Source organism: Cydia pomonella, chromosome 18 (genome assembly GCF_033807575.1).
Source record: "Cydia pomonella isolate Wapato2018A chromosome 18, ilCydPomo1, whole genome shotgun sequence".
In the NCBI taxonomy this organism is placed as follows: domain Eukaryota; kingdom Metazoa; phylum Arthropoda; class Insecta; order Lepidoptera; family Tortricidae; genus Cydia; species Cydia pomonella.
The window spans coordinates 9,668,700-9,693,211 of record NC_084720.1 but is presented as its reverse complement, the minus strand read 5'-3'; the positions used below and the strand labels follow the sequence as shown (position 1 = coordinate 9,693,211).

Sequence of the window (24,512 nt, the reverse complement as noted above, 5' to 3'; positions counted from 1 at the left end):
GTTACCCCATGTAGTGCCATTAGTGCTTTTATAGACAGCAGTTTGTGATTTTTGTGCATGCAAAATCAGTCATGCGTCGTGCATTGCCAGATTTGTTACCCAGTAAGAGCTTTTACTACAATACATACGCCAAAATCAAATCCTATGAAGAGGCGGAGTTTTGCTTCACGATATCTACTTCTCTATTGTCCCTTCAAAATGATTATCTCGACTCAGATATACCTAAGTCATCAGTAGCTATCGACAGTATGCCATCGTGCTTTTAGCATTTTTTCCCTCGACAGTCTGAACTAAAGCGACAGACGATCGAATGTAAACGCGCCCTAATACACTAAAATTCCTCTGGCGTGCAGTCTAGCTGACAAAGAAGGCCTCTAGTGGTCTCGTCGGCTGCATAATGTCAATAGTCTATCCTCTCGAGTACTAGTTTCGTGCCCAGACGCCAGTATTACGTATTCTGTCTTTCTCCGATTAATTTGACGCCTAATGTGTGATTGCTTTATGTATTATGCATTGATTTCGGATAAAGCTATTTATGTGGTAATAACTTTGAGGCTTTCGGCTTAAGGGGCTTTGCGGCCAGATTGCGAAATACTCGAGCATTTTGAACGTCTTTATTGTGATTTCTAATCGATGTTTTTTTATTGCAGGTACGTTTAATGCGATTTTAATTTAACTGCGTATTGGTAAGATTGTTTACAGGTTTATGTCCGAGTTTATAATTACGGACACATTGCTTTAAACCGTCGAACTGAAATTTTTCACCAGTGAATACATTAAAATCATTCGTTGGTGAATTTGTAATTAAAAAAAACATCATTATGAGTGTTTAAGTTTTTGACAAATTGTAGGTGGAGTCCTTCATGCACATTTATTTTACACCGTTAATGTTTAAATACAAGTTTAATGAAATATATTTTATAAAATATTATATTTATGTACTGGAATAAATTATGTAAAACTATTAAATTTACTTTTAGAACATTTAATATACGCTCATTAAAGCATATTTTTCTCATTAACCTACCCACATGTTAACATATCTAAGTGTAAATCGATGTCAATATTTCGTAGTGACGCAGGAAGCAAACGCATACGTACGCGTGTATTTAAAACCTATGTTTTGTGCAATAGAGTTGATATTATAATAACAATTTCGTAGTTGTTCAAATCATTTCGTTACAGACATGTAAGCCGTGCTAATTACTTAGCAAGTATACTGCGCTGATAACATTAATTAATATTATTAACTAACACTTCGCTGTAATGCAGCAGTCACGCTATGGCGTGTAGAAAATTGTAGCTTACTAAAATATTTTGCAAAAATTAGATGCTAACAAACGCTATAATTTCCAGGTTGACCTGGAATTGGCGCTGAGAATATTTGAGTCGTTTGTATTTCGCTTGGCTTTGTTAAATATAGCTGTACAATTCCGTCACCATTAAAACAGACATTTCGGTATTACAATAAAGATGTTTGAAATGTTGTAGCACAATGATTTGATCGCGTGTCGAATTTAAAAGCGCTGTAGCTACTTGGGCAGTGGTTAGGTTAGGTTTATATCCAATAGACTTTGTAATGTCAAATGATTCTTAAGACATAAGCCCCGTTTTGAGTTACCTGTTTATTTTAGGTGCTCTACGTTTCCAAATAAAATTAGACTAAAATCTTATTGTTATTTTAATTACTTAACCAAATATAGATTTCAAACCCAATCCGTGGATTAAATCCATATTGCAGGTAACATCCAAATGATCCAAAGCGTATGAACAGCATCAATTCTTAAGAGCTAATACGAGATTTTCACTAAACAATGACTCCATAGAAACATAGTTCTCGTAAATGGCCAATGAGTTATGTAGAATATAGGTGACATAGTTCAGATGAGAAAGCACACCAAATATTTTATGTAGGTATTTTACAGCAATCAGTCAGATTTATCAGATATATTCTCTTTTATTTTATTTTGTCTTCTTTTTTGTAAGTTTTATCTTTATACCTACTATTAGAAGTATTAGAACCATATAAATTATTTTCAGAAAAGATTGAAATTTATTTCAAGTAGAAACACTACTATACCTATAAATTATAAACTGATATAAATGTCATGTACTAAGAAAAAGTGACCAAGGCCTTCAGTGCTCCAGGCTTTTTCTTATTATATGACATTTATCTCAGCTGTATATATATATATAAGAAGGGTGCTTTTGTTATCTCTGACGAAACTCTGAGGGGTAAATATGTAGGTCATACTGAACAACTTTGACTATGGGAGCAACCCCGAAATCGCGGAAAAAAATCTGCCGTCTCATACATTTCAGTCAATCAGAGTCAATGTTTTCCATAGAACAGCTGATTATTTGAACAGCTGAACTACCTGTATTTTTTTAAATCAAATTTCTATAAGATAAAGAAAAGTACCTACTACTTATAGGTTAGTTATTTCTATTTATTTATTGCATGTTAATTATAAGATACAATGTTTTGAAAAGATGTGTGTCGCCGAGTTTCTTGCCGGTCTCATCTACAATTTAGGAGGGATTTAAATTTTCTCGGGTCAGGGCTATAACCGCGAAAATCGAAGTTCGTCAATTGCGGGCATTTTTCTCTGTCACTCTAATTACGTCTTAGTGAGAGTAAAAGAGAAAGATCCCCGCAATTTTCGAATTTCGGTTTTCGCGGTACGCCCCAGGTGTAGGTTTATAGCCAGCGTAGTTTTATTTGAAGTTCAAAAAGTCTACTTAAAAAAAAATATCTTTATCTCTATATAAATACATTTAATGTATATTTTACGTCCAGATGACATTTTATTTCTAACTACATAGAATCTGCGTTACACCACAAAAATATTACTGAAAAGTTGTGTCGAATTATGTAGGGCACAGCGTCGGTTAATCGTAGTCAAAACCTTGGTTGCTTATAACACAGAGACGATACTATAAACTTATTTTACATAACTTTAACATATAACGTGGAACCAACGAAGCCTCATACATCTTGCATCCAATATTGGGACACCGGGTTCGAACAGAAATATTTATTAGTTAGACACCGTCGTAACTCACCTCGATTGGTCCCGTTTGAGCACCATGTTGTTCTAACATCATCATGAACTGTGGTAGTAATAACGAATATGAATAAAATCGCTATAAAACAACAATAAAACTGCAATACGGTCGGCAACGCAGCGGAAACGCTTCGTTAAAGAGCGGAACTACCTCAACTCCTGCCGCAAACTGCTTTTCTACTGTATAAACTTTTCTTATTGGGTGTAGGTATGCTTTAGTGCGGGGTCGTTAGGTTTTCTGAGTTAATGTTGATTATTATACTCATGGTATGGCTCTCATGTGGATTACGTTGTCCTGTCTAGGTAAAAGTGGCATAGCACTTGTTACACTTTTTTCTTGAAGTGCTACGAACAACTCTTGGGCAGATTGCTACGAACACGTGTATGATATTTTACACCGACAGCGCGACGTAAAGGAGGGTAATGGTTTACCAGTCCATGTAATTATGTAGGTACGAGTACCTATGGACTTATGTATATAATAAATAAATAATTTTGTCTTAATTGTCCGACTGTCAGTAAACACATCATAATATAAAATAAAGAATATGCTAAAACTCAAACGCCATCTTATAAAATAAGAAGAAATCGGCGTACTAAATTGAGTGGTGTATCATTTTGTAGAGGTTTAAAATATATTTTTTTGGCAGACCTTTTAGGATGTTGGTTAGCAACCATTCTCACTTTATTACGCTATTGGGTTTTCTTTATTAAACTCGCTTGTGTTGAAAAGTGTAAAGTACAGCCATAATAATTCATTCTGAAGTATTGTGACTATCGTGTATCACGTGAAGCTAGTAGTATATCGTATTTTCTTCATGTCGATACTAATGACGCAAATAGGTCCCAAATTATGTTAATACTCGTATTCATAAATGAGTTGTAGGCACATTAAAAATGGTGAATATTTGGCCGCTGGGTAAGTATAATTATTTATTATCAATTTCCTTGTTATTTGTGTGATAATTTATATATATATATATGTATATGTATATATACAAATGATCACATATACATAAATATATATATATTATTAATTTCCTTGTTATATGTGTGATTTATTTCATAGCTTATTAGAAACATTTGAACTTTCGTCTGAGAGGCAGAGGTGAACCTTTCAGACGAACGAATTTTAAAGTTACGGCATTGAAACTAGCGAAGTAAGTTTTACGTATGAGACATTAATGCAATATCTCGAATTGAGCGAATGAAGCAGACTTAGTAAATTAGATGACATTAAAATCTTATACAGTACCTATTTTGAAATACAATAACAATTAATAATTTGAAATAACTAAATAATTTGGTATAATTTATCATCTTTCCTGTTATTTTAGTCTCGTTCTTAAAGTCAAAGTCAAAGTCAAAATATTCTTTATTCAAATAGGCCTAGCAACAAGCACTTTTAAATCGTCAAATTTTACAAATATCATCTTAGTCTAAATATCAGAGCAATTTATTGATGCAGTTATTATTGTTCTAAAAAAAACATTGAACTATTATAGATATGGTAAACTTAATAATAAGAATTATTTTAACCATATTGTGCATAATGTAATAAACGTCGAAAGTTACTGTCTCTGTTTTCACTAAAGATTGCGATTGGAATATATTCTATTTATTTTTATTTTTAGATTTTTGCGGATTGGGTATTATTTATGTAGTTAATACTTATTATATCATCTCAAATAATGTCCAATATGATTCTAAAAGAATGAATATAAATCCCAATAAATATAACGGTCACAATCAGATAACATCATAAATTTCAGCCGCAAAGATATTCATGTAGATAGATAAACATATTTCCATTTTTTGCTCGTAATTTAATTTTCTCTAACTAAAATGAGTTTCTTTTTTCTATATAACTCCCGTTTCAGCAAACAAGGTTATAAAACGCTAACTCTTAATATCTGTCAACTGTACTTTGTCTCGGCTTAAATATAAAGGTAAAATCGCGTAACATTTTTTCAAGACTAATAACTCTGGGTTGATAGTATCGCGCCGCTAGATAGCAGTAAAATAAGCCAAATTGGGCCATTCCTTTAGCTTGTCTACTTTTATGGGGCCTATTCTAGGCTTCCCACTTCCATGTCGAGATAACATCGATCCATTATACGACGGTTTGGTTATCTTAACCGTTTTACAAAGTTATATTGTTTTACATATTAGGCCCTATTGCACTTTGAATGTAGTAGCAATGCCCTAGTGTGCAACATAAGAAACAGATGACTACGTAGTTTCCTACCTAGAAAGAACGAATTGGTTGTAAAGAGATGGGAATTCTATCGTCAGCTGAAGTTGTTGGCGCTGTATGTTTTTTTTTATGATAGAGAAGGCAAACGATTACGAGGTAAGCGATTACTGCCGCCCATGGACACTTGCAACACCGGAGGGGTTGTAAGTGCGTTGTCATATGGTTTGTAGTAACCGAATTGTCTAATGTCAACTTTTGATTTTGAACACCATAGCATATGAATACGCTAATAATGTAGTACACTAGTACATTTACAACAACAATTTTTTACAAAAATTCCTGCGAAATCAGCGAACACAGTACAAAAATCTGCTTTATCAACCTCCCTGTCATGCTGACATTTATAAGCGTAATGCATGCAATATAATTATTGAAATTTATAATAAGCTTCCTGATAATATCAAATTATTGTATGATTTAGAATTTAAGACAAAATTAACGAGATGGCTTCAGGAACATTGTTTCTACTCTGTTAAGGAGTATCTGGACTTGTAAATAATTTTAATGCTGTCGATACTTATTCCTAAAATTTGCATGCCAAATGGCTGAATATTGTTACTCACTATTTATAAGGACACCTTTGTACATACATATTCTTGCGAATAAATTATTCTATTCTATTCTATTCTATTCTAAGTATTAATACTAATTAATACGTAGGAATTTTTGTAAAAAAATGTTTTATATAAAAACTGAATTTAGTATGTCTGGAGCAAAATTGTAACATCGGAATAATCGGAAAGTGTTGTTATTAGTTCAGAAGTTCAGAACACGCGGAAAGTCGGACGGTTAAATCAGACCACAATATTGAGTTGTTCAAAAGCTCTTGAAGGATAAACTATTCACCCAACTATCTAGTGACATAGAATTAACAACCGTTTTCAAGAACAGAATCCATAGATGTGTCTATGTAAAATCGGCCATAAAGTTCACAGGGAGCCCCCCTGTCAGCCGCAGGCAAGAATGAACGAGATATTGTGCGTTTTCGTCACTTCTCCACCCCACCCCGGCCCTTCAGCCCCCTCGTCGTTTGCTTGCAATGACGTAATCTTTAAAGGCGATAACTAATCTTCCTAATTAATCTTTTCCTTGATGAGTTAAACAAATGAGCGGAGTGGGCAAGCTGCGCGATTATGGGCATAAATCCGAGCGTACTACGGTCGATTTTCTTCTAATAGTAAACCCTTGTTGGTTAAGAGAGCTGTTCGTCGCGTATTGTAACAGTTCGTGCTTTTGGCGAGTCGTGGTATAATTTTATGTTCGTGCGAATTTAATACTCTTGGCTAAAGTCTTCGTTGCCGCTATGAAAAAATCACCAGAATGACGAACGTCCCGTTTGACCCTTTGGGTACGGAACCCTAAAAACTAACGAGAGTCAATAGAAATCCGGTGCGCGGAGCGTAGCGCAGAGGATTTTTGTGTCAAGTTTACAATTTTAACAATCCCACCTCGCGTGTTACACACAATGTTTTTCATCATACTTTAAATTTTAAAAATAAGTGTTTGTAGTTTTTTTGTAAATCTAGAACTTATATATGTATGTATGTATATTATAGACTCAGTCCCCATGGCGACAAGCAAGCTTATTTTGAGCCTTTATGTTTATCAACTCCACATCCAAATCATGCTCTGATGATTGAATAAAATCAAAGTTGAACATAGGTATTTGATAGCTCGGTATTTCAAATGATTGATATGGTCGACGCAGACTAAATAGTCAACTTTACTCATCGAACTAAATAGATTTCATTTGAATTAATTGACGAAGAAAAATAATGTTTTGTAAGTTCTTAGAAACTATCAAGTTTTCCCCGCTAGTTTCTTCGAACCTTGATAAAGATTTGAATTTACCTGCCATTTATGTTAACACAATTTTCAATTTTGCCAATGTTTAATTTCTGACTGTATAAAATGACTCTTACTTAAAAACTTTATATTTGAAGGTAATTCAGTTTCAGCAAATGGAAAAAGCTTCAGAGAACAGTACCCCTAGTGTAAATATTTTCGACAGCGAAACGTTACGTACGCGTTTGCGTTAAGTGTCATTTTGTATGAGATTTTTGACTTTCCAAAACGTCCCGCTTGGCGCGCTGTTCAAAAACCCATACAAAATGAGACTTAACGCAAACGCGTACGTCACGTTTCGCTATAGACTAAATTTACACTAAGGGCACTGATGTTTGACAGAAAAGATAAATTGAGTAAGTATTTTAAGTTCACTATCGGCAGCAATTTTCTTTATTGTGAAATATAAAATAATACTAAGATTAAGAGGAATATTTTACGAACGTAATGAAATGACTGGATTAATATGGATTTGACGAAACAGCCGCCTAGAAAGTCCAAAGGAAAGCTTTCGGAGCGAATGAACTCCAGTTGGAAACTTAAGCGTCCCCTGCGATACAAACGTGCAACTGTGGGCTCTATGTAAATTGGCTGAAACTTGACCTGTTCTGGATATTGCTAATCTTTACTTTACTTACTGGTGCGGTGAAGCCAGCATTCAATACGAGCAGCGTTCCAGATAGCACGTTTGGAGTAATGTTTGATTTACCCGCCTGGAGCTAGTCGGATGTTGTGTTAGTGAGTATTGACTAAGCAAGCATTAAGGGATTCATTTTAAATTAAACAAGTACTTCAATCACCGCCTTCGGCTAGTCGGTAGTTACTCTTCCTACGGAGCTGGAGGTCCTGGGCTTAAGTCCTGAATTGCATGTTTATTGCGCATATTGGAAGTTTCCTATGTGTCAATTCAAGTACAACAAGTACGACAAATCTAACGCAAATTGTCTCTTAGGATAAAATGTGTTGCATGTAGCTAAGAATTTTTCACAAGAGGTTTTGCGATTCACTTGACTCATATTCGATCATCATTGATATTTTAATTCCGTTTCCTTCTTGTCAGTCCTTTCTGTTTATTCCGATTTACTGGACCAAATAATTGTTCGCCGTATCGAGTTCTACATTCTTATTTAATGTTTAATATGGATTTAAATTTGCGGCGTTCCAGTTTTCGCTTCAGTAATTAACTTTTTTGCCGTCCAGTGACACGGTGATAATGGTAACGAATTATACGGCAAAGAGTCAAATTGGCTGTGACGTGTACATTTTTTAAATTACTTATTTAGTGAGATATAGAGGTAAAATATAGTGAATATCTGATTAAGATTGAGAACGCTGAGTAAAGGCGACAGTGGACGTTTCTTGGCTAATTTAGTCATGATTTTATGACCATACTCTTAATGTCGTCTTATGCGAAGTGCCGTTAGGGCTAAAGCTACTGGTCCAGTATTAGCAAATTTACCCTTACCTTGAAAATAGCGAAGTGTCATTTGTCACTAAGTAAATACAGATTATCAAAAACTGTTTTAATCCGTTCGTTGTGTGAATTAGGAATGATAAACAAAACTCTTCTACCTAAGAGGTAAACTGGATAAAAAACTTGTTTGTCTCCTTATTTGTTTTGTTATTTATCTTCTTAAGTTAGGTTGTAGCGTAGTTATTATTATTATTCATTGAAGTCATTCAAATCTACGTGCTTTGATATAAGTAAATTAACTTAGAAAAATAACATACTTTCATTGTTTTGTTATGTACCTACATTCATTGACTTCCCGTTTGAAACATACAACACAATGAGAAACTCCAGTTTCGAAACGATATTTTCCTGAAAAACTTAAAATTAAAAATATCAGTTAATGAAGCGTTTCAACGACGATGGTCCTTTGATATTTGATATACGACGGTAATATAAGAATTATAAGAGGCATAGTGAAAAGATGAGCACTACATACAGAATGTTACTGTTAAAATGCAAACGCCAACAGAACCTGGCTTATTTAGTGAAATCTATCCACTCATCTCATTAAGCGCATTCAACCACAATGACAAATTAAATTATTGACACGACGCGTTCCATTGTTTCATGCAAGTTATTCGAACTGAAATACCTTTTAAATTGCTATTTCAATTTTAACGTGTGTAACGTTATCAGAACTGTCGAGGGGACTCACGAGCGCAATAATTATCGATAACAAGTGTCTGGGAGTCGACAAAAGATTTAATTGGGCGCGCATCGATAAAAAGTGTCGACATGGTTGTCTATAAGGGAAGTAGCTCATTTTGAGCTTACGTGTCATTTAGGTCTGACAGCTTTTGGAATAATGAGTGGGTTGATTGTTTGGGTTTTCATTTCTGTTAAACGTCATTTATTATTATTTGTGTATTCTTGTATATTTAATTTTATTGGTTACCTGTCAATAATTGTCATTTGGAAGGAGAAAGCAGGCATCGCGTGTTTGACTCCCCCATGGAGTTGCAAGCGTTCATAGGCAACGATAACCACCTTACAACAGGCAGGCTTGTTAGCTACACAAGCATACGGCCTGCCTGCTGTCGGTGGTTATCGTGTTATAAATTATGATGTAAAGGGTTAGGCAACGTTTATTTTGCCTTCCAACTCCTTACCCTTGGCGGACCCTATTATTTGCTATCAACATCCAATAAAAAAATATTTCAATATTTCACAATATGCGAATACAGCACGTTTTTTGTAAATTTACTTTGGACAGGAAAGTGTGGAAACACATGGGCGCATACGCAATGAAGACGAAATATCGTTTTGTGTTAGGTTAATCAGCTATATCAGGTTAACCTGCCCGCGTAGCCAACGTGCCTATCGTTCACGCTCCGTGGCGAACGAAAAGCAACTGTCACAGTCGAACTAATATGGAAGAGTGATAGAGAGAGATGATTACGCTACGCTACGGAGCTACGTTAACGATTGTAACGTTGGCTATGCGGCCTGACCAGCTTTTATATTTCTAAAATATATTTTTTTCTTTTATTCTCCGTCTAATATCAGTACCTAACGTGAATGAAACATAATTATTATGTTGTTAGTTTCAAATATTATTAACAAAAAATTACGCGGCAAAAATTAAAACAATCAAGCAGCACAAAGTACTTATTTATTTATTTTAAACTTTATTGCACATAAAGAGTACAACAGGCGGACTTAATGCCACTATAGACATTCAATGTAGTTATATAAATTAAAACTAAAATTAAACCTAGAAATAAAGTAAAATCATCTACTATAAAATATACTTACCTACAAAAAAAAAGGAACCAATTATAAAGAGAATACCCCTTCTAACAGGTCTGTTTGCGGCATGGACATTGGCATTTGTAATATTATATTTTAGTTTAGTTAGTCAATATAGATTGTTTAAGAGCTTTATTAGAATAAATGTTATATAAATTGTAAGAGATTAAACTGGAATATATAAACATTTTTTTATTCGAACATGACACAAACATCTATGAGGATCATTTTTAAGGTTTTGAATATGCTCCCAATGAACAGCCAACCCAGTACACATATGAGTTAAACAAAATGCCAGAAAATAAATCAAACAGCATAATAGGCCGATGTGCTGATACCGCCAGCTCGATAACACTCTCTGAATGACCGATGTGCATTCCGGACGAATATATTTATCCCCCATATTTTCATAAAATTTCAAAAACAAAAGGATGTTATAAGATTATTCATACATGATTTATTATTATGGCTCTGATCCACCCCAAACCACCATGTCCTGTGTAACATTTATGCTTTTTGTACAGATAAGTTGACACTGTTTGTTATATAACTGTTGCTTGGTAAAATATATATTATAGCTTAGGTTATTGGAAATAAAATAAACCAAAATAAGACATTATTTATCACAATCTAAACAGCGTACATACATTCTCTTAGAAAATATACACGTGTAAAGAGATTGAACTGTACCTGAGTACACCTTATAGAAACAAGTATTTATTAATATCGAATTATTGACTATAAATGGTCGGCTACACCGGAAGGTTTACGCAACATAATCATAGGCGAAAACGCTACGCACGTCACTTAATAATTAATATACACTGTGTTCCGGTGTAGTCAATCCTCAATGCCATCCATGATGCTTGTATGGTACTGGTACAAACACCGGTTTCTCCACTGCCACCGTCTCGACTATCGGGACATGGACTGTATTTACAACTGGTACAGTTTTAATGATCTCCTTCAAAATCGGTACTTCTTTGATGACCTCGTGGAAAATCGGCACTTTCTCTACGTGGTGGTGGTGGATTGTGTGAACGTCGTATGGTACGTGGATTCTGATGCTGCAAAGTAAAATTACAATACAAGCTATGTATATCCAAAATAAAACTAAACAAGCTAAGTTACCTAAAATTTAGATATGATACTGTTAGACATTAAGATTGGTTATTAGTACCTTTTGAATTTCAAATAGAAAAATTCATTGGTGATAGTGCCGCTTCTCACTTTTGTTGCCAATAATGCCAATATGTTTTGCGGTGACACCCTATGTTTGTATATTTATATTTTACTTGTCACGACCGATCATTCGAATGGGTCCCGTGGGATTATTTATAACTTTGGATTGTTAAAATAAAATAGATTTGGCTTGATAAGTAAAAATGAAATCAAATAAAGCGGCGAGGAAAAATAAAAGGACATATTTCCTGGTAATGGAACCCGCAACCTTCGGTTTAAAAGTCAAACTTTGTAACCGCACGCGGGCCTCGATCAATATTGACGGTACTTTATATTATAATGTGGGCCATCGCTCACATTATACATGTGCGTACATTATCCTAATACGCAAGTTTGATGGATGCATACAACTTTGCTGCGAATGGCTGTCATTAGTTCATTTCTCTTTTTTACATTGTTCTTTTTGTACAGCCTACCGTGTGTCAGTATCAAGAAGTATATGCTGTCTTTTTTACTTCAGACGTAGGTGTAGACTCGTCTATGGAATATGGACAGTAAATTTTATAGCATATTATTAGCGTATATAAACGCCAGTATTAAACCTATAATTTCACGACACACCTTTAATAAGTTGTTTAACACTTTAAAACACTATTCGGGCGGGACTTATTTATTATTATTCGGGCAAGCTGAAAACCAGCGCTGAAACTACGCCGTAAAGGGCATAGCTGAGACTGTCCAATAGTCACATAGGCAGATGTAATTTGAGCTTAATTTTATACATATAATCAGTAGTTTAAGTGTGTAAAAATAATTGTAATTTAACCATGTTGGGGCAATACATTATTTATTTATATATCTATCTATGCAGCTATGCATTGTCCTTCAAAGTATTAACTACATACTTACTGTGTTTTATGGCCGGGATCAGGTTCGGGTACAGGTGAAGTGACCGCCATATGGCTGGCGATAGCTAAGCAAAGGATTATCTGTAACAAATTTACAAACGTACGTCAGGGAAAAATTTCTTTCAGATTTTATAGGTGTAAAATTGAAGTAAAATTATTTAGTTGTACTGTTTGTGTCTGGCTGGTTATGATACCATTAAAAAGATTACATTTACAAAAATAAAAATTAAAAAAAACTGTTAGCAGCCTTATTATTTGTTTTGTTTTTCTGTTTTCCTGGAGAAATTCGATACACTTTGAAATTTTATTTCATTTAAGCGAATAATTCGACACATGTACATGCCGTGAAAAGAAACTGTAACGTTTATGGAATTAACGCAGTGTCAGTAATAGTCGCACACAAATGGTTCAAGCGTTTTGGGAATTTGGATGTCAAAGGTGAAGCTCGTTCTGGCGTTACGGATATTCCATTTTGAAAAAATGGAGCAAGATCGGTATATTAGTAGTTTTAACATAGCTGAAGAGCTAGGTGTTGACCACAAAACAGTTTTGACCCATTTGAAAAACTGGGTAAGTAAGTAAGTAAGTAAATATTCTTTATTGCACCAACAATTATACATTTTACATACATGTAAAACTACAAATGAATTTTAAAGGAAAATAGAACCAGGTAACAACAGGCGGTCGTATCGCTAAAAAGCGATCTCTTCCAGACAACCTTTAGGTAGCAGGAAATTTCGAACTCATACAAAAGTCAACAGGTAGTGCAAGGAGCTAAATATGGAGACTATTAAATACAAACACACATACTACTACCTACACCACCTACCTACCCAAAACCTACCTATACAAAAAAGCTCAATATTTGAGTGCCACACGATCTTACTGAAATAAACCTAATGAATCACGTAGAACGCTAGACCACACGCATCTTTAGCCACTTAGCAAAAATTGAGAGAGCTTGTGGCTGAGAAGTGTTAATGTATTTGCGCCACATAGCCCTGTGCATCCTAAAAATTCACCTGTTTCGGGCTCTTCAGAATTCCTTAGGTAGTGTGAAGTTAACATCACGAGAGACTGTCAAAACTACTTGTCGCCGTTTTTTGAGCAGAAATCACAAAATTTCTACAGCATTAGGATAATCTCACTTCCTACAAAATAGCAACAAGTTATCGAACAAAATGGAACGTATATATTATAACTAAATATAAATAAGCTTTGTTAAAAAAATCTTGAATTTCTATATAACATACGAAAAAAAAATCCTGACCTAAAACAATGAGCTAAATACGAAATTTTATAATAGGTATAGGTTAACCCTTTCCTACACTGTAAAATCTAAACACTTATTTTCGTCAAACCCTTTTTGAACAATCATTATTATTTTTGGAAACTCAGTTGATAAAAAACACAACAGGTCAAGGTCAAACTGTCTGAAACAACATTGTTTTTGTATAAATGAGTACTCACAGCGACGTTCTTCATGGCGGCGGTAGCTTCGTATGCTGGCTGGCGCCCGCGCATCCTTCTATATCTGCGATTGTTGTGCAAGCCTGTCACGGTTCCTGGTTATCATACTGTACTTCACTCAGCAATCATTAAATATGTAGCCGTGATATGTTCGTTCATGTCCTTAAGACTGGCAATTTACCCAGAGAAAAAAATAGAGAAATAAATATATATATTTAGTCATCGTTGCCGAGTATTTCGTTCGGCACATATGACATAATATTATATTATAACACGACTTTAATTGGTTTTTACCCTGTTTGTGACGTTATGACGAGGGTACCGGTCTTGATAGCGAACAACTAGCAAAATATCACAAAAGATGCGGGTAAACATTTTAAGAATGTACCTAACAAAAAAAATGAGTTATTCAACCGCAGGGCCTACCACGTACACCGAAGTTCACATTTTGGGATCATCTTTCTCTTTTACTCTTTGTCACTCTTATTACGCCTTGTAATAAGAGTGACAAAGAAAGATGCCCGCAATTGCGAACTTCGGTGTTGGCGGTACGCTCTCAGACATCATAGAAACAAGTGATTTCACGTTTACGAGAGTATGTTTGATAAGTATGGTGGTGTGTAGATATAATAATATTTTTTTGAGTATATATTACTTTTATTTTTATTGTTCTACTCTTGCTCTTAAATAATGCATTTGCATATATGTCAAGTTACACTATTTCTGGCTCTGAGTAGAGTCACCGGTTTGGACCAGCGCATTTATTTTATTAAAGATTGACGAATAGACTCGGAAATCTAAAATTTCAACATATAAGTGTTAAAAAAAAAACTACATTTTTCAAAACAAGCTAGCTGTAGTAAATAGTGAAAAATACTCATATTTAAGACTCTTACATTGCCATGACATCTTACATATACGTAGAGCAGCGAATGTGGGTCGACGCGGTAATTCAAAAGTTGTTTAACTTTATGGGCCCCACGCGACCCTTTTAATGTATCGGGAAGCTATCAACTGTTTTCTGAAAAATACCTATTTTATTGAACGGGCGATCCGATATCAAATAATCTTTTAAGTAGGTAGGTTAGGTATACACCTCATTGTAAGTAAAAAAGAAAGTTATAAGTATATTAAGGTACAGTCTATACTATGAACGTTAAGATTAAAGTCTTTTTCTATGTTTCACCCTTCTAAAGCAATATGAAAACAATATGAATAGATCAATAGTCACTAGTTTTTTTGGCAACAGTATTGTTATCTAAAAACCCAGTAGATACATTTTTTCAACCAGTAGGCACCTTAAGCTTTACCTTTCTTTACGCTTTGTAACCTAACGAAAGATAAGGTAGGTGTTGTTTTGTACTTACGCGTATTGTGAGAAAAGATATTCCATATCAAAGTCTCTCTTCAAAAGAAGAGTTATAAATATCTCGACGAAAAATGAAATATTAGATAAACAAAGTACTTACAAAATACATTACATATGTCATTATGATCTTAAATCGTGCTGGTAGGCTGGTAGGTACTTACACTTCCAAATTCAAGAAATCATTATTAACATACTTCCATACTTGCCAACATCCTTTCAAATCCATCATTACAACTCTGCTGTGAATACCACTTAAATAAATGGTTTTAGGGTTCCGTATCTGGACACTGCCTACTTGTACTAGGAAGTCCAACATTTAAAAGGTAACTTTTTAGTAGGACCGACTTTGATTTCGACGGGGTGGGCGCCGATCTGAATATGTTGCATGTGAGGTACGATACGCTTTGAGATATCGTCTGGTACCAGCACAAACCTTCGACGCAAGAGGCACTCTATCTACCTACATATATACGCAATCTACATATTATAAGACAGTCAAATTGCAAAAACAAAACTGAGTCCCCGCTAATTTCGGCCGAATTTCACCTTCCCATACAAACGGAGTTTCGTTCTCATTTTAAAACTACGCGTTGGATTGTAATGAAACTTTGCACATACAATGAAATGAGGAATATCTGGGGCTGAAATTTATATTGCTCCACCGTATAAAACAAACGAGATAGAGCAAACACAAGTTTGGTATGAAAATCTTAAATTAGCTGTATACTACTACTTTACTATGGTATCGAAGGCTACATAAACTAATTACAGCCCTAGATATACCTTAAGTACAAAGTTTCAGAGCAATCTAGCTAGTAGTTTTAAAATGAGAGAGTAACTACGTATTTAGGGAGAACCGAGCTTTCTGAGGACCCTTCTATCTAAGATTATGAGCCTAAAAGCGATTCAATGAGTTCCACGTTACGAGCAAATGTGTTGAAAAAATAATAAAAACAGGTCAGCTGTACTTACTCGTACTATCCCAAGTAATACATTCATTGCACGAAACGCAGTCTGCGGGTCCAACATCCATTTGACCGAATCTTGATTCTATTAGCCCGTACTTCTGCGGAAAAACTAACAGCTATTAGAGCAATTGCAATAAGTATGCATAAATTACCATTCATTTTTTTCTGATACCGTTAATTGCACCTTACAATATTGAATGATATTGGGGCACGCGTGCAGTTGCAGCGCATAAATATTGCACAGCATACTGTTGCACTATGACAGCTTATTTAGTTTCACCCGGTTAGGGTGCCAAGGCGATTCTTTAATTTATTCGATTCGCATTGCAGATTGCACATACATAATATGTTTACCATCTATAAACTAGTTGAGTAGGTGCTGTAAACAAATCGTTCGGTCATACTATTACAAATTCAAATGGAAACAATAATACATCGTTGTCAATGTTGATATCATATACGGGGAAAATAATTAATAAATTATCCTAAACGCTCTTTGTGCTATCAAACATAATGGTAAACCTATGCGTGCTTTCATACAATTGTCAATGCAATGGAACCTCTTCTCAGTGAAAAATACTAGGGCAGGAAAAACCAATGTTACAAAAGTCAGGGATCCTGATAGACCAGACACCAATGGCCGTTAAAAAAATTCCCATCAAAGAGGCTTCAGTTGCATGAAAAAGGTAAAAGGGAAATTTTTGGAATGCACCCCACGCCCGGGACGGTTGAATAGAGAATGAGCACAATCAGAGAAATTTCCCCTGACGCGGTGCATCGGCGATGCTACAATTGTGGACCACTCTGCATTGAATCGCTGGCTTTTGTTTTTGTTTTCGGCTAAGGGGCGGCTTCTATTTTATTAATATAGGTGCAAAAGTTAAAAAAAATGGAGTGGTCGACAGCTACTTTACGTAGCTGTTTAGCGTTCGCAAAGTTGGTTTTTCAAAACTAGTGATTTTTACACATCATCATTTAATTAGCCCGTGTCTTTTATTCGCCTATGGCTCATAATAGACATCTTGGGACTCGTAAATAAATAATGACACACTTTGCACACTTGCATTGAAATGTACTATTTTATTTTTCTAGATACACGAACAGTCTAGCCTGTACCATCATATTTTAAATTCAGACATAGTTGTGTGTAACTATGATATGAGGGGGTGGTTTGATAAAAAACCGAAACCACATTGAAGTATCAAAATAATGATAGAAATTACTTCTGTATCATAATTTGCAATCTTTCTCAATAAATTATAAAAAAAAATTGTTCAAGTTAATTTGTTTAAAAAAAAATATTGACGTTAGAAGTAAGTCAGTTTTCCATTTTCATGAAAACGAAGAAAACTGAGGATCAAGTTATCATAAATTTTATGTTTTAAAAAGAAAAACGGAAACCCAAATTAAAACTTCGTGTAATAGGGGAATCTTTACCTTCTTTTAGTACCGTCGATACCTGGTGACACAGCAGAGATTATAAAAACAACTCGCCGAAATACGTTTTCAAAATATTATCAAAGTATTTGTCAAAAAGTAGCTTTGTGCATGTTGACTGCCGCTGCAGCTCTTAAAGCCGATGACTCGCCGATTCATTCGGCTACCGCTGAGACGGCAAATATTGAAGAGTTTTGCTTTTGCAGGATGTGGACCCCTGTGACTTACATATGTTTTCAAATTTCATAAAAGGGCTAATTCGACATAAAAAATACCAATATTAAAGTAACCGCCATATTGAGGGCCTTGACAGAAAATCATATAAAAACGGAATAATGACTCTGGAAAAGCCTTGTTGGTTAAGTTGTACCGAGCTAGAAAGAGTATAATTGAAGTAGACTAATAAATTAGGCAGATTTGAATATCTTTGTGGTTTCGGAAACTTATCAATCCGCCTTCGTAAAAGTATAATATGTGTTCATATGCAATCAACACCACAACAGGCAAATTAAAGCAGAAAAAACTTTAACATCATTTATACCTCACCAAAAAAGGAAAATATGACAAAATCAATTTGTATAGTCGCCATCAGATATATCGGAGCGGCCAAAGTGCTCATTTTAATACTTACGCCTCTATTTTCATGGCGTTAGGTGCGTGTTCAGATATTTTTGACCACCTTTGTCGCTCCGATATATCTGATGGCGATTGTAGATTAAAAGTACACTGCGAATATAGAATTCAATAATGTGTTATAAATTTGGTTACGATTCGATATAGGTAGATTTAATGTAATATGGATAACCGCAAAGAAATACCTAAATCAATTATCAATTATAATAACAATTACCAGTTTTTTTAAACTGTTTCACGCGATATGATATCAATTGTTTGAAGCGAAAATATTTTCTTCATTCCTTGTAATAAGTAGCTACACTCAAAAAATCTATTATTTATTAAGAATCTATAGATTTTTTATTATTCTTACAATTGTTACCAGGGACGTGTTTAACAGATAAGCTTATTTCTCGACAGCTCTTAGTAAAGTCACATTAAATCAGTATATTAAACGAGAAACATGCCACCCAAAGTAGGAAAAGTCACATAACTACCGACGTACATAGCAGGCAAGTGAAGCAAGAAATCGAATACCAACCGCTGTGAGAACTAGAAACTAACTTGTCCTAGAACATTTCGTCAACCCTGACTTGGGAGAAATACCAGAGTAGATGTGGCGTATTCCGTCTTCAACTTCAAATGCAGGGACCGCGCAAAAACCAGTTACGATACGTTATAAAATCTTAGTCTAGATTTGTTTACTACAAGCAGTCGTAGCGTTCGAGAACTAAACGTTAAATAGATTATCAAAATCATAATTGTTTCGAGATAGGTTACTGGCAATGTCTTTATACTGTGGGTGCTCCGCCACCCCGGTACGTCTGTGATGTTGGCAATTATTGATTATGCGAGTTCTCATTCATATTTGACATGTCCATTGGGTATCGTAACTAACTTAGCTAACTTGGGTTATGTACTCTTCCCCACCACACCTAACAATCATAAATCGTAAGTGACATTGGGAGATCAGTTTGACCTTTAAATTTAGTGCGCGAAAAACAAGGTAAATACTTGAATGTTATTTCGTATGTTACAGTTGCCATGCGTGGGACAGTATTGTGATATTATTATAGTCGGTTTTATATTGTATGTACTTTTAATGGGAGATGTTAACATGAGTTTATTTTAAGAAGTCTTCAATGGGAATAAAATACTTTGTACTTTGCACAGCCCTAGCCGTCCAATTTAAAAACAACATATATAAAACTAAGGCAAAATGAATCCTCAAATAATATTAAATAACAAATATGTTAAATATGCCATGTGGTCACATTATATACACCAAATATAGATATATCTCTTACAAAATTGTCGTAGGCGGATTGTCAAAAAGCGCGGAAGATGAATATTTGTCGATAGCAACATGCGGAGTGATTTGTGAGCTAGTCGCAAAATAGGAATACATATTGCTACATTGATTTATCTACCATTTATTCAATTTACTGACGGACTAGCCTAGAGTTTGTCCGCTGTTTTTCCCTGGTTTTGGTTAAGGTTTCGTTGCGGGCCTTTGGGATCCATGATCACATAGGTTTCCGGTTTCCGGAATTATACCTTTTATTTATTTATTGTTAGCTACTTATGTGCAAGCCAAGACTGTCAGTAAAGCTCTCCGTTTTTTAGGGTTCCGTACCAAAAAGGTACAAAAGGAATTTATAGTGCGACTCTGTCCGTGCGTCCGTCCGTCCGTCCGTCTGTCTTATTGCTAAATATCTCAAAAAGTACTTAAGCTGTCGATTTCAAATTTGGAATACTAATGAACAACGCTAACCCAGACATATTGGAAGTGTAATTTTTTATATTATTTATTTTCATTATGGAAAATGCTCAATATAAAGAAGGGGCTAAGTTTCAAAGTCTAGTTACTAGGTCAAGAGAGGTATTATTTAAAATAGCTCAAATTGAACATTACAAAACAATTTTTTATTGTTTTTTCATAGTGAAAAAAAAAATTAATTATGAAGGAAAATGTGAAAAAATATATCATTCCCTCGTCCCCCTTATCTCCGAAGTTTACGAATGACAAATTATTAAATTTTTACATAATAATAACATTATGATAATGATTTCAGGATAAATAAAATCAGACCTCTATCTTGATAAAACAAAAAACGTTTTATAATTTTATTTTCAATTTCATTCAGTTTGCGGGTGTTCCTACGAGATTACACTAAAGACACCTTCTTTCAAATAAAACAAAAATTATTAAAATCGGTTCACATGATAAATAATTATCCTTGAAAAACCAACATACATACAGATAGCACAAATTAGTTAGTCAATTTGCCCATAGATGGCGCTGTACACAAATATGCTAATGTATAAGTTTGTACGGAACCCTCGGTGCGCGAGGTAAACGACTCGCACTTGACCGTTTTTTTTGCCATGGGTGCCTATTGGCACATTTTGCCCCGAAATAATCTCGTAACTGTTTAAGTAATCGTTATAGGACTTAAAGGTATACTTAACGAAAGACGAAAAACATTACAGTCATTTCGTATATTTTATATTATATCTTTATAGACATTATTGTCTTTATAGTAGAGAATAAAGCATACGTTTTAGTGTTTTTTTATAAAACCATAACATTGTTTTCATTCCATCGGGCCCATATTGAGATTGAATAAAAAATCCTCGGAGCACAGGTGACGCTGCTCGACTGACCTCCGACGGATTACCTCTGTAAGCCGCTCGCTTCAAAGCGAAACCGACTTACAGACCTTCTGTGGGCTTTTATAAATACGCTTTATGTCTACAACCAAAGCTCAACGTGACGCGCAAAACTTAAGTGGCCAAGGGTCTCTGGTTAGTTTTAGTACAGAAAAAGGTTAAGACCACGTTGTACGTCGCTAATGAGTAAGGTTGGCGATGTTTAATAATAAATAGTTAAGCTTTTCAGGTAGCTGAAACATCAAAGATGTTAAATCTGCCTTCTTCCGTGGTTTCTTATAGAATTTTATATGGAAAAAAGTTTGTGTTATCAGTAATGTTACAGGTATGAGGAAAGCATCATAGAGTTATATAGCAATAGATAGATAGAATACTCTTTATTGGCACACCTCAGTAAAAGATACAGCTTAGAGAAGCAATTGATTAATGATAGAGGTAAACAACAGGGGGTCTTCGCTGAAGCGCGATCTCTTTCAGACAACCAGGCATACATATAATATAAATACATATATAGGTATATATATACATATATAGGTAAGAGGTATACATATTATATATTTATCATTTAGTAAATATGGATCATAACGTAGTAAAATGGTAGAGAGATAGAACTAGAAGTTTCGATTTTCTAATACCATGACTTAATTTTTATTATATCGAAATGATGAAGAGATATTTATCTCTCCTTGTATTGGTATTATCTTTTCTACTAATACTGAGATGAGACCATTTCGTGCCACTTTCTCCTTTTTATGTTTCTCTGTTGTGTATAATTTTCTATTTTGTGTTTACGAATAAATGATTCCTATTCTATTCTATTTAATATCTCAACAGGTTTTTTATTCATTTCGGGGCGGCATTAATATTTCGGGGTAAGTTGTTCCACCTTTGGGGCAAGTTGTTTCTCATAGATTATGTGAATAAATTATCAATTTAACATGGCTTTCCTCTAATAAATGGCACCTAGAATTGGTGCATAGAAAAAATACATATATTGATGAATAAAAAAGCAAACCATACTTATTAACTACATATATAAATAATAACAATAAATAAACTACCACATATTTATAAAATACATACTATAAATATAATAATGATGGATATTTATCGAACTCGTGTTTTAGCAAATGCTTACAAAAAAAATCAGTAACTTATCGTGTGTGATATTAAATGAAAGGGCATTCTGAGCCGGTTCTAAAAATATATAACGTCATTACATTTCAGTCACTTGTATTAAATTAAAATTAAAATAATTTTCAAAACATACCAAGTTTGAGCTCCTCCAGATACGATACCGTTGAATTTTTTCGTTGGACTCAGAATGCCTTTCCATGTAATACCAAACACGATAGGTTTCTGATTCTTTTTTATTATTTCCATACAAAAAAGATGACGTCATATTAACTCCTCTTTTCTTTTTTTTGGCGCTACGGGTTAAACTGATTCAAATGGTCTAAAGATTAATCATGTCGATTTTCATGATTTTAACACAATTTGCAGCGTTTTTAGGCGTACTGCATGCACTAGTAAGGGTATTTATTTGTGTGATGAGCACGGATATTTGTTCCTGAGTAATGGGTGTTTTCTATGTATTTAAGTATTTCTAAATATTTATATACCCTAAATACAAGCCTTATTGAGCTTACTGTAGGACTTAGTCAATTTGTTTTAGAATGCTCTATTATTATATTTATTTTTATATACATTTTTCTAAAATATTTAATTCTGTGCTAATTTTTAAACGTTTACCATCTTTTAAACCTACGTATATGGTTATTATGGTCGATCACAGTATGTAGTTCTTGGGAACAACTAGCCCTTTCAGAAGGGAAAATAGTTTTATGTACGGAGTCTGACGTACCGAAAAACTGACAGAATCAATGTAATAAATACTTAAATCATGAGATATATTACTAGTCTCACTACAGTTCAGAAAAGTAATTCATGAATCGATCTGTCATAGACACATTTATTTACACACAAAAATATAATAATAATAATAAGAAAATGATCGTGCCACGCTCTATTGGGATCGATTTATTATTACTGACAGGACTATTGTAGCCAATAAGCCTGACATCGTGGTAATAGATCGATCGCAACGCCGGGTCGTTCTCGTCGACATCACCATCCCCCATGATGAGAATCTCGTGAAAGCCGAGAAGGACATGTTCAGTAAGTACCTAGACTTGGCTCACGAGATAACAGCCATGTGGGATGTTGATTCGACGATCATTGTCCCGATAGTCGTTTCAGCGAACGGTCTGATAGCGGAGAGTCTCGACCAACACTTTGAGAGACTCGCGCTAGGTGGTTGGATCAAGGGTCAGATGCAGAAGGCGGTGATCTTGGACACAACACCGATAGTCCGGCGGTTCCTCTCTTTGCAGCCCTGACCACCGGCAGTTAGGGCCCTACCCCGCACCCTAGGTTAGGTTTTTTATTATGTTTTTATATGTGTTTTGTATTGTTTTGGAAGTGTTTTTATATTTTACTTTTATATTCATATTATAAATAACCTAACCCAAGATTTTAAATGAATAAAGGAGATAATAACAAAATTCTTTATTGCACACTACATAAAAAAACAGATACAGAAATTGAGAACATTATATACATTGGTAGGTAACAACAGGCGGACTTAACGCTAAGTAGCGATCTCTTCCAGACAGTTAACGGGTGGTGCAAAATAACGAAAAAAGTAGTAAAATACAATATAATACATATATTACAAATATATAGTTAAAATAGACTACATTTATTACTATATACAAAAAAATATATACTTACATATATATAAATGACAAAGGAAGCTATAACAACGACAAGGAGTTTAAAAGAATATAGGGCCTTCATGTAATAGACAAATATTGTTCTTTAAATAATGTTAATAATGTTTAATGTTGTTTAAATATTTTATATATTGCTATTTTCCTTCCTTACAAAATTATTACATCAATCGTAAATCGGTACACTTAGGCTTAGAACGCTTGCGATTAATTTCTTGCGGTTTCAGTCTTGCAAGTGCGTGCGTTTATGAAGCATGCTGTACGTAACACTTTTTTGCGGTTCTAAAACCGCAAGAAATTAATCGCAGTGCATTCTAAGCCTTACTCGGGTAATTTCTAGCCTCGCCCTCCCTACATATCATTTCATAAAATATATAGATTTATTTATATTTAGATATATTTTAATTTAGATTAGTTTTTACCATTTTGTTTTATTATATGCTGTATGTTTCCCATTAAATTTCATAAAAATGATGTCCTCGGTCATTTACAAATATTGTCATTACCATTTCATAGCTACTAGTAATTGACCGAGCGGTTAGCTTCTCCGAAGGCGAAAGCCTTGGGAGAAAATGCTTTCGTATATCCGAATGGTCTCGTCTACAGGTCGCAATTCTTTGTGAATTTTCTTCAAAATGGCGGGGTCATACATTTATTCAGGTTTAA

At 34.4% G+C, this 24,512-nt stretch overlaps 2 protein-coding genes across 4 annotated transcripts in view; one reads left to right on the top strand and one right to left on the bottom strand.

Annotated features, from left to right (window-relative positions):
• The window catches only part of LOC133527592 (semaphorin-1A), a 533,145-nt gene that overhangs the window by 99,055 nt on the left and 409,578 nt on the right, over window positions 1-24,512 (top strand). The gene's annotated exons all lie outside the window — the stretch shown is intronic.
• Window positions 11,040-24,512, bottom strand: part of LOC133527607 (uncharacterized) — a 65,349-nt gene continuing 51,876 nt past the window's right edge. Inside the window, exons 2-5 of one of the 2 annotated variants that reach the window (XM_061864687.1) lie at window positions 16,334-16,427; window positions 13,993-14,087; window positions 12,524-12,603; window positions 11,040-11,499 (exon numbers count right to left, since the gene is read on the bottom strand). In XM_061864687.1, coding sequence (XP_061720671.1) covers window positions 11,280-11,499; window positions 12,524-12,603; window positions 13,993-14,087; window positions 16,334-16,394 — 456 coding nt within the window. In that variant the 5' untranslated portion in view covers window positions 16,395-16,427 and the 3' untranslated portion in view covers window positions 11,040-11,279. Of the gene's footprint in view, window positions 11,500-12,523; window positions 12,604-13,992; window positions 14,162-16,333; window positions 16,428-24,512 lie in introns of those variants that run through there. The other variant, XM_061864688.1, reaches the window with a different exon arrangement.